General features: G+C 40.9%; 1 protein-coding gene across 9 annotated transcripts in view; it reads right to left on the bottom strand.

Annotated features, from left to right (window-relative positions):
- ARID1B (AT-rich interaction domain 1B) overlaps nucleotides 1-12,191 on the bottom strand; it is a 300,848-nt gene that overhangs the window by 221,638 nt on the left and 67,019 nt on the right. For all 9 annotated transcript variants that reach the window (XM_035899774.1, XM_035899768.1, XM_035899771.1 and 6 more), the window contains exon 3: nucleotides 9,615-9,725. In XM_035899774.1, the coding sequence (XP_035755667.1) occupies nucleotides 9,615-9,725 (111 nt within the window). The remainder of the gene's footprint in view (nucleotides 1-9,614; nucleotides 9,726-12,191) is intronic.

The raw sequence follows: 12,191 nt of genomic DNA, 5'->3' as shown, positions 1-12,191 counted from the left end.
TAAACTGCAGTTTTTCTTCCATCTCCACTGCAGTATCATATGAAAAACTGGTAAGGCTTTCAGTTCACTACAAAAGTCTAAAATCAAAAGATAACAGTTTGCATTAAGTTACATCCCGTGCCATAATGAATTAGTTCACTAAGGCCAATGTCTCTAATCCGTACACCATTTTATCTACCTATATAATCTTGCTGAATTACTTTGATTTTAACAAGCGAGTCTAAAAATCTCAGATCACTTCCAGTCCCTTTATTTCCATACTTTTCAAAAACAAGCACTGGCCATTGTATAAGTTTGCAGTTTAAGAAACAAAAATAATATTTCAGTTCTCTTTCATTACCTTTTGTGAAAAATGCATTGGCAAAATTCACCATCTACGAGACTATAAACATACATGTGAGCGCGCACCTTATGCTCCAGCATGAAACAAGCTTTGTTGTCTTAACTAGGTCCACTACTGTGTACTCAGCAAACCCTACTGAAGCTTACTGATGCATAATGTATTACTACATGCAAACATATAAATACAAACTCTCACATATGCTTATCTTTAGAGTACTTCCCAAAATGATAACTTCAATAGTACGGTGAAGATAAACTATCAAGTGAATTTCCACCTGGGGGGGAGCAGGGGACAACACACCAAACCCAACTCCACATATTCAGTTATAAATTCATGCCACTTAACTATGATGTGAAGTAAGTGATCCAGAATGGCATATTTTCCTATACTAATGCAATTATTCAAATGTGCCTCAAAATTCAGGTCCTAGTTCTAATTTAACACAGTAAGTCTCATTTCACAGGTTGAGATGATTAAAAGGGTCATCTGCAATTGTCTGCATGGAAGGAAAAAGATCAAAAGCCTAAACATTGGGAACTGAAAGTAGCCTTTTGCTGATGTTAGCAGCTCTTCTATCTTGATTCCAACATACTATGATGCTTCACCCCCTGAAATTACACTGCCATTTCAAACAGGACCCTCTTTACAAAGTCCTGTGGGAGCAGAACTGTTTGGAATTGTGTGGGCAACAGCACAGAACAATCTGCATGACATCAAGGAAAACTGATGCAATGAGTTTAAGTGTAGTGCCTCCCAAAGACAAGGGCAGGCACACCCCCTCCCCATTTTGTGTGTGTATATGGATAATAGAAACCTATTTACATATAACACACTTCAGAAGCACTTCTCACATACAGCACAATATAGCACAGATTCTATAAAAAGCCACCATGAATTGCTGTCTTCAAGGGAAGACTTCATACTGAATCAAAGATGTATGGCTCCAGCAAAGGAAGGAAGGTTTCAGAGACTTAAGGATTACAAGACATTAGGTTTCACAAAAAACACATCGGAGAAAAATTTCAAAACCGGTTTCAAACTTAAAAAAAATAAAGCAAAACACACGAATAGTCTGACGCGCTACAGGACTGCCTTTACTGGGGTTCCAATGTAGTACTACAAAACAAGTAATAGATTACAAACACTTCCCCTTTGCACTATGATGGCACCTAAAATCCCCAGCAATTATGGATACACCATAAACAATCAGACAAAGCGCTGTGAAACCTGGCCTAATCTTAACACTATTGACCGTGACTGCACAGACATCTGCTTACACAGAAACAGCAAGCTGACCAGGAGCACTCAGAAGTGAGCTTCACATCAAAGACTGCGAACAGCATTTTTTTTACATGAAAGCTGCGGCAATTGCACCAGAAGCCAACACATTCCCAGCAAACAGGAATGGGTGGTAGAGGAAAAAGAAAAGGCATCGACTACCAGGCTTCAGATGTTGCTGGTCAGAATGAGTTACTGTGTTTAGTCAAGGTTACAAAGCTGAGGTCACACTTCGCAATGGTTGGTGAGCACAAGTAAAGGAGTCATTCTGGAAAAAAAAAAAATTCCTATCTTACAGGAATACTTGTGGTAAAAATAAAAGAAAAAAACATTTACAGTGTCTCAGGTACTTCCTGAAATGGTATTCAAGTGAGTAATACTCTTTTGTCTTACTTTCTGCGTCGTAATCCCAATGTTCACATAGGCATGAACAAAGACATGCACCAGTGAATATATTAAGCTTTGGAATTTCCACTATACTATCAACTCAAAATTGACAAATAACCAAGCAGATAAGACATACATGCTTTTATACACACTACATATACGTATACACATTGTGTGAAACATTAAAAAAAAAAATAATCCCCAAATCCAAAAAAAAGTCTACCATTTTATTAGAGTTAGACTCCCAAATGCAGAACCTAAAGGCACTCACTTGGAAATTCAGGCAGGTAAAAGGACAGCTAGTGCAGTTACTGCCCCTGCAGCAGGTACACCCGAGCCTCCCAGGCAGAGGCGCCCGCACCACTACAGTTTATGGCCCTGCATATTAAAGCAACCTTGGGGGCTCTCAGCTTGCCTCTCGTTTCAAGCCGCAAGCTTTCGTGGTTTTGTGGCTAGCACAAACACTGTTCAGTCGCCTCAGCTATGGGGACAGCAGCCTCTGGGGGAGGGAACAACTGGGGGGAAATGCTTCAACCACCCAAAACTAAATCTAGTTTCTCAGATCGACACCAATATTGTCCTGGTATTTGGAGGTACAAAGTACGTTGATGCAAGTCTTCATGGCTTCAAAAACATTGCACGAAAAAAGCTACTAACACTTTAATATTCCATGTAGGACAACATTGGCCTATTTAAATCCAAGTTTTTGCAACCCTAACCACTGCTGGGATCTATAATCCCTTACCAGGTTTCCCACATAAATTTCATGTAGAGGTCAGACTAAATATTTCTTTTTGCTTTTGTAAATTTTCTTAGATCCTAAATTAGTAATTTTGTTATTGCAGGGATATTGTAAACATCGTAAAGTATTTTGAAAACTGAAAAGGTGATGGAATAGCCAAGTATCTTTTTTTACAGTACTTAGTGAAATTAGTTTTTATACTTCAGTAACAACCTAACACTGGTTTTTAAATAAATATGATCAATCTATCAAGCAAAACCAAGCAATCCTGTAAAGCACAAACACACAAATGAGTAACAACAGGACCTTCTCTTCACGTTACAAATTCTAATAATCAACAATTTTGGTTTCAGTGTTTCAGTTTAACCCTGCATAGACAACATATGCCCAGGGCTGCTCTGCACTACTGTAATTGTACTTTTCACCAAAATTGGGACTTAAACTGAATGTACAAGTTGACTCTCAGACAATGAATCAGTTTGATCACCCACGTGAAATCCTGGCTCCACTGAAGTCAGATGTACAACATGGATGAACACTGAGTGGGCTAAGACTTTCAATGACACACACAAGGTGTAATTCATCCCCCTGGTAACATCCCCAATTTCAGTGGTGCTGCAGTGGTTCACACTGGATTTGACCCACTGTTCTGACCAAGACCAGGACACAAACAGGAGGCCATGTACAGAATCTGTATGTGCGCCAGCACCAACAACAGAGCATGTTTTGCACCTCAGAAACACACTGAAATACATATACTTGGTATCTCTACACATACATGTTGGATGAAACTTGTTCTAGTTTATTACATGGAATGGCAAGAAGAAGAAAGAAAAACCAAACTAGCAACTGCACTTGATCTAGAATTAAAATGACTTGGAAAAAATAGCAACTTTTTCCAACTCTGTGCATAACGGCTAAGAAAAGCTTTTGAGAAAGCTTAGTCACTTCTTTGCAACTTGATGCTTTTTTCCTTTTATTTCAGGCTTAAACAAAGTTCAGTGGGGCATCAAACTGCCTCAGTTTTAAATTACAGTCTGTACTTTAAAATAGAATGCATGCACCACATGTTCCTGAAGCTAGAGGGTGGGAGTGTTATTCACTGAAAATTGAAGGCTTGTTGAGTCCATAATCTTCTTCCACAGAGTAACAATTTTCAGCTAAAATTTCTTGACCCAAACAAAGGAAAACAAGATCATTCAGTTATTTTACAACACTGCAGAAAAAAGAAAGGAAAGTGGGAAAGAGGCACACCAGTCTTATCCTACTTGATGTAAAAACAATGGAAAATTTAATTCACAAGTATTACATACTCGCATTTCCTTCTTGTTCATGGTTTAACATACTCCCAAACAGTTATTTTCAGATGGAGACATGAACAAAAGCAAATAACTACAGGACAGAATTGCTATCATGCACTACACACACATCCATCAACTGGCAACTGCATTTGCCTCCCAAGAATTACGAAGAATCTATTTACAGGTTTTTTTTTCCCTCCCCCTTTTTCAAACCAGAAGCAATACTCTGGATTTTTAAAGTATCACTTGAATTTAGATCAAGCTTTCTAATTTGCTTACCTGCAAAGAATCCAACAAGGATTACAAAAAGAAGAGGGTTGCTGTGCTACCTCTCCTTTAGTACTGATTTGTTCTTACCAGAGGGGCTACAGTGGTAATTAATATTTACATTATGGTAGCGCTCACAACCCTGATCATGATGAGGGCTCACTGGACTAGGCTCTGTATAAATGTCAGAGTCCCTCATCCCAGTAGCTTAACCTCTGAGAAAAGAAGAGGTATCTCCTACTAACCCTCAACCACAGTTTCTCAAATAATGCTGGAAACTGTTTTCCTGGTCTGTTAAGACTTCAGCCATTAAAGGCATTTGTTCAGGGAGCACGCTGTTGCTCAAAATGACTTTCCAAGCTATTTCATATTCTGGAAGTGAGACAGGGAATGTGGATTCCCAAACCATCCCACGTATTTTCCTCACAGCCCGCACCTATCAAGATGCATCTGAAATGATGTTGTTCCATGAGCCAAGTATATCTAGTCTTGCATTTAGTTCACTACTAGTTCTCAACAGAGGTCCTCTGAAATCTAATTTAGTACCCTCTTTCTACAATGAAAAAGGTGTGTCGACCAGAGGAATGACTGTCCAGCACTCGAAACATCCTTTAGAGGCTCATTAAAATGAGGTAAAACAGAACTGTGAAGCAGTTAATAAAATCAGGAAGGGATTGCTGACGTACTCTTTTTCCACAGTACCAAGCATAATGAAACAAGGCATCTCAAAAAGTTTATCCATCCAAGCAACGGTATATATTATTGAGACCTACCTGCCACTGAAGCTCATACAACTATAGACATTGCAGAAAAACAAACTTCTCATGTCATGGCGCTGCACGAGATACAAGTGGCATTCTACCTCCACTGCTGGCTTTTTTTTTTTTTTTGCATAGAAATTGCTCTGCCGCCATGTAAAGACCCGGTGAATAAGTGATGTCACAGTATTTTGGTCTCCATATATTAACAGTTGGACTTGATGATCTTAAAGGTCTTTTCCAACCTAAATGAGCCTATGATTCTACAATTCTAATTCATCCATGAACTCAGAATCCTAAGTGACCTAGTTCCCTGAACTCCAGATACAACCTTCCCCCTTCAACACCGCATGACCTCCAGTACACGAAAGATGAACCCAAGCTAAATAGTAAGACTAAGGCTGTGACTGCTCTACAGTTTATACCAATGCAGGTGAGGGCTGCCACCAGCCCACCTTCCCTGCAGCCTCCAGCCGCGCATGCATGCTCACGACTCTGGGCTTGCGCTCACTGACTGCGTTAAACCACTCAGGGACATAAACTGACAGAAAACTTACCTTATAAAAGAAGTGAACTGTCTTCTGTCTGTCTGGGGCTCTGTGACTGCTGCAGGGCCCAACTGTGAACACTGGGATCTGCTGTGCCACCAATGTCTAAGCTGGCAGCGTGACAGTCAAAGCCTTCCAGCAAGATCATGCAGTCTTGTAGGATGTGGCTAAAAATCAGAGCTGCTGCAGTCCCCACTGCCCCCTTTCCCATCACAGCTACCAATTCCCATCTCCTCTTCTGAGGTGCCACTGATGCCCACGCAGTCACACAGCGATTCAGTCAAAAACTAACCCAGAAATAAAGAATGATTATCTCTCAGCTGGTTCAGCTCCCCAAGTCAAACCCACCAGCCAGTCCCAGGAGTGACAGGGGAGGAGATGGGGTGGCAGAGCCAGTGTGCTGCGGGGCACACAGCAGGACTGCAGCCGCCCTAGCTTACAATGGCTCAAACAGCCAAACTTTACCCATACGTTGCAATAAGAACAAATTCGCAGACACTCTTGTTTCAAAAGCATGGTAACCTTGGGTAGGCCCTGTGACCCCATACCTGAAACAAGCACACCTGACACTGGGCAAATAAGGACCTTATTAAAACAAACCAAAGTAATAGCAAAACCACCAATGCCAATCTGAAATTGCTTTCATACTCATGCCAATAAAAAAAAGAACTAAATTAATTTATGTTTTCTGCTCTTCATTTTATCAACACAATCCAACATGAACATTTACAAAATTACTCATTAAAGACAAAATAAAGGATTAGTCTTCGTAGGCACACACAGCCTACTGCTGACACAAGCTCCTTTGCTGCAACAACAAATTTGCAGATACATCATTCGGAATCTTTTTCCTGCAAGTCTGCTCTAGCTTTCTCACAATAGCAGAAATGTGTGTTTTGCTATTATCCCTTAAGTCTCAATAAATATATTCTGCAGTAGCTGTTCTCTAGACAATTTCATTCAGGCTTCTCCCCCTTTATTCCTCCACTCTAACAGAGAACAGTTTCTGTTTATGACTTCCTTTCCTCCACAAAGTACCCAACTCCCATGTTTTCTCAAAAGCCTGAGATTTCCTTCTAATTGTGACCCCAACAAAAGTGCTCGGAGCACTACTCTGTGCAACTTTTCATTTGGGCTCTCAGTTACTCCACATGGTCAGAGACCCACAGGTCAAACCCTCCAGATACCAGAGCAGTTAGGAGAAGGAAAGCAAGCATTGTATAGAATCTGACAGGCCATTAGAAGTAGCTAATAAAGCCATATTTTGTTTGTAGCCATTTGTTACCAACCCACATTACAAATTTGTCCGCTTTGAACTTTATGGGAACATTCATGCCAGGACTTTTATATACAATGTGTGAAGGAAACGGAACAATTATTGAGCTGTTTAGCTGCGCTTACTGTGACACAAACCTGCTGAAAAAACTCCCCCCAAAGGATGACACAAGCCAGCATTCAGTGCTGCAGAAAGTGGCCAGCTCCTCTTCAAATCCATCAAAGGCAAACTCTTTTTTTCAAAGCCACATCAGAGAACACCACTCACCATTTAGTATTACATCTCTTTTGTTGTTTTTAGACACTTGTATGAGCTTGCTATGTAGCTGCTGTGATTTTACACAATGCCCTTAAGAAACAAAAAGATAAGGGGCAAATTGTATAAATACCAGAATACCATGAAACAAAACATAACCAAATTTTATTAAAAGCTTAACACCACCGCTATCATTTCAGACTTCATGGTACAAAGACAACTGACTACCCTCAAGAACAGCATTATCTTGAAAACAAGCTTAAGAAGCCATATTTAGCATCCCCAAAATGACACTAACTAGAAATAGTAAACAAGGGATAGTGATCACGGGTTTTCATAAGCAGTCCAAAACTGAACACAGAAGTCTCTTGCTCCAGGGGAAGGAAAAAAAAACCCCACCACAAAAAAAAAAAAAACCCACCAAACCAAAAACCCCAGCAACATGTTTGTATGGTCAAGCCATCCATGCCCCAAATAGAGTAACATTAGAGCATTTATGATGTTCACCATTCTCTGAATGTATGGATTTTTCCTAATTTCCAAGACATTTTCCTTGGAAGTAAGATGATGGGGAGTTTGCTCATACTACCAAAAAAAAAGCATTACCACCACATACGAAGGGTTGGAGTTGGTTTTAATTTTGAAAAACCAAACAAAAAACCCCACAAAAAAGCCCCAGACCAAAACCAAAACAAAATACAAAATGGTAGTACCTCCCATTCCCCTCCATATCCAAACAGCAGGGTTTTTGAGTATATGAAGTGCGCTCTGGTTAAGTATCAAAGCTTTTCAGAAATGAAGTGTCTCAATAACAGCATTTGGGACCACCTTAGAGTTTAAGCTATGCGGCCAAAATGGTTAACATTCACTGTTAATAGTACCAGCTTACTCATACCTAGAATAATAATGAGCTACTAAATATACCAAACACTCAGGGACACAGATAATACCCAATACTCTGCTTAGATATCATGATGATAGAGGTAGGACAGAGCACGGATTAAAAGTAGGACAATTGTTTAAGAAAAAACACAGGCAAATTAGTAGAACATTAGTTGATACATAACTTTACTTCTCTCTACCCTAATAAACACTGTTCATGATAAACTGGGAAGTGAAGAGTCCCTTTTAATATCACTGCTTTTTAAAGTAGGTAGTTGTTGCCAAAACAGTTCAATGTCCACAGTAGCTGCTATTTTTAAGCTAATCGCCAGCATTCATTTTTGAGACCTGTTCAGAGAAATTAACTCTTTTAAAAAAAGGTTTCCTAAAAAACTGTCCAATTAATACTAGTTCAAAGCAAATGGATATATCTTCTCACACCAGTTTCCATAGCTTCTCCTAGGACACCCATGTCTCAAACATCATGTAAAGAATTTGTGGCATACATACTCTCCTAGGTGCCAAAGATACAACTTTAAAATGCTACGAAGATGTTTATTGCCTTATTTTTAGGGGCTGACAACAGTGCCATGTGCCAGAGGTAAAATACGCAGTGAACTACCACATTTCGCACATACATTTGGTGTCTTGATAGGGTAAACTCTTCAGAGGGATCCCTCTGCCAACTGGAAATGAACGCATACCCAGCGAACTGCAGGAAATACCCTATATTTTTACAGTACATTACTCCAAGCCAGAGGTCATGTAGTTTATAAACAGTTTTCATCATTTATACCACATTCTAGTTGGTTTAAACTCATGCTGCTTTACCCAACAAACAAGAAAATCCCCAAACCAAAGGGGGCACACAGAGGCAAGGCTAAGGAGTACTTTGTCCATTAGAGTGAAATAAGACCTTGAAAAATGCAAGTAGTTGCAGCGTCTTTGCAAAGTATATTAATTGTGCAGTTTCTCCAACAGCAGAATGCACAGAGCTCATTAAACTAAGAAATGTTAGTCCAAAATAATCTCCTAACCAAAAGATCAACCTAACCCAAGTGTCGCTATCATTCCCACTTTTACACTTTTGTAGTAATAGAGAGCAGCAGAATTAACATGTCAAACTCATTACTGGTGTTTGGACCAAGTAACTCCTGGCAGCGGTATTGCAAACCAGAATATCCTGAAATCCTTTGAAAAGGACACAGAGAAGAAAGCCTTTTCCTCACCAGATTGTTTTGTGCAAGTATGGAATTCCTAAAGCAAAAATAAAATAAAATAAAATAAAATAAAATAAAATAAAAAAATCAATGCATTTCCTCTATGCAAATGTACATGTGCACAAGCACAAAACATGGATATACATCAATAGTAGCATTTCAAACCAGAACAAGCCCAAGCTAAGTCCACTCATATACAAGCTGTCTGTTCTCACCATATTTTTAAAAACAGTTTGTGATCAGCCTCATTTAATGCTACTTCTTTGAATACTTCTCATCCACTCATCCTAGACGCAATGTAAATCCTATGTAAGGTGCTTTCATTTTAAAATACTGAAACAAACATTATTTTCTTACTGGTAAGCTTGATGGTCTTTCTTGCTGGATTAGATTCAAGTCTTCATGGTTAGGCTTTCCTGGGGCCATCGGGGGTTGAGATCTGGTTCCATAGCCTTCCTGAGACATGTCCTGCAACAACAGTTGTAACAGAATTATTAACCTGACTTAGTAATTACAATTAAATCCGCATCACAGAAGGGTGAAAATACAACACCTGAGTGCTGATGGTTTCTTTGATCAGAACTGTTTTCTAGATATATCTTCTTGATGCAAGTATCAAGCCCACACAGGTACTGCTGTGACCTGTGCTGTTCATAAAGAAATCAAAGGAGCAGAGCAACATGCTGACAAGCAGCAGGGAACCTTATTGCTGGAACGTATGGAAACACACAAAACCGAAACTGCTAAATAAAGGGCCCCCTTTTACTGTAGAAGAGTAGCAAGCACAAAGTGGTCAAAACATTGACCTACTCTGAGATGCATTCTCAAGCCTTTTGATGAAGTAATGAGCCAGGTGGAAGACTGACCTGAAAGTAAGATTGTGATCACGCTGTTGAAATCAGACTGCCGTAACCCCCCTGGATTTACCATCACTACTACTGGCACAGCTTTCAATCATTGGCTATCATGTCGTAGCACACAACACAGTTGCTGCATCTGCTGGAGGCTTGTTGCGTCCAATGGGTTAGAAAGAAAGTATATTTGATCGAGAGTAGCTCCAAAGATTGCACCAGCAAGCTGGGGATTTTCCTCCCTATGCAAGCCCAAGCAGTCTTAGGTAATGGCCTAACACAACACCCACCACACAGGGGCGGGGGGAGCAATGAAACAACCTTCCCCCTGCCATCCCCCATCCCCCAGTATAGGCTTACTTCACACGTATAGGTACTTGCCCATTGCAAAGCCTTATTCGGGCTTCATTTTAGCTTCTACAGCAGCTTCTACACTAACTTCAAGGAGAACAACAGAAAGCGCAATACCGACTTCAGTGCGTGCAACTGGCAGGGAAAGTTGGAGAACCAGTTCCCGACTGCTAGAAAAAATATCGCACCTTAAAGGTTTTCCTTTGTTGTTTTTAAATGGTTTAATTCTCCTCTCCGTCCCCCCCCCAAGTGTACAACCAGTTCAGTTTGCTTCAGCCACCCTCACACCTTCAGTTTGGACACGTACCTGAGAGCACGCGCGCGCTCCTAGCACGAAGGGGTAGGGGAAGCTGTCCTGTGCCCCAGCCCAGCCCAAACATCACCTTGCTGCTGCTTATTGAGGGCTGTTCCGACAGCCTCGTGTCGGTACCAGCAGAGCTACCGCTCACCCACAGGCTCCGGGAGGCAGCTGGCTCGCAGAGCAGGAAAGCTGTCTCTCTCTGATTTTAGCCCTGCTCCTGACAGAGGGAAATTTGTTAACCACTGCACTGTTTCCATTCAGCCCTTTCCATCGCTTTGGACTCTGCTGAATTATTTTCAGGGACGCAGAAAATTCAGCGGGGCTAATAAAACAAACCCCAGCCAACCTGATACGATGTGAACCCAGCAATAAACGATCCTATCCCTAAGCCTGTGCCAAGTAAAATCAAGAAACACTTAAAAGGCCAGCACTTCAATGTGGTTACCAGCAGAGGGTAACAATTAGGCTTAAGGGTGACAAAGGCTGATGGCTGAATGATTATTATCCCCTGTGACCCCCCGCGCTCCCCCCCGCCCAGATTTCCACTTGTCACACAGCTCTCCTGCTGCGCACACCAGCAGGTTCCTGTGGATTAACAGCGAGGTTTAAAATCAACAAATGGCACAAGGCCTCCATTCAGCAGCCTTCACCCCAGCACAAAGGAGTAGAAAGGTGCAGGACAGCTTCACAATAGGCAAACAAATGAGCAAACCTCTGCTTTCCTTTTTATTTAAAAATGCGCGCGCGCGCACACACACACTCACGCACATGCACGCTAGGGGTTGTCACTGCGTAGGCATCTGTAATAAACCCAGCAACCCCAGATTTCAACTTCCAGTACAGTGTTCGACTCTCTCCTTCCTAATTCTTAAAAAAATACACCAAATAAGAACCACTTGTTAAAACAACAACAACAAAAAACCACCCAGAAATACCAAGGGTGGTGAAAAAGGATAAATAGAATATTCAATTTAGGAGACGTCATTTTAGAAATGCAATTGTTCCTTTTTCCAAACAGACACTACAGGATTTTGCTGGGAAGCAAAACATGTTTTAAATTTTGAAAAAAATCAAGAGCCATTAATTCTTTGCGAAGTACCAAGCCTGGCTTTTCCCACATGTTTGCAAGATTTTAACCTCGCTTCCTTCTGAAATTTCCAGGGGGACCAGGGTGGGGTGGTAGGGGACTTGGAAGAGACAGCACACTTGCTCACAAGAAGTATTTCACATTGAATGGAATTTACTTTTACCTGGGTATTTGAAGACTATCTACGAAATGTCTTTCTACACACCGAAGAGCACATAAAACCACCTGGACATGACACCCTTTGCCTTTTTAAATACACCATTTTCATAGTCCTTTCCTTTCTGACTGGGGGGGGGGGGGGGGGGTGTTACATTTTTTTTGACTTCTTGGTAGTGGTGTGGAAT

The sequence above is a fragment of the Egretta garzetta genome, unplaced genomic scaffold (genome assembly GCF_000687185.1).
Source record: "Egretta garzetta isolate BGI_Z169 unplaced genomic scaffold, ASM68718v1 scaffold397, whole genome shotgun sequence".
NCBI classification, from domain to species: Eukaryota; Metazoa; Chordata; class Aves; order Pelecaniformes; family Ardeidae; genus Egretta; species Egretta garzetta.
This window is presented reverse-complemented; position numbering and strand designations above follow the sequence as displayed.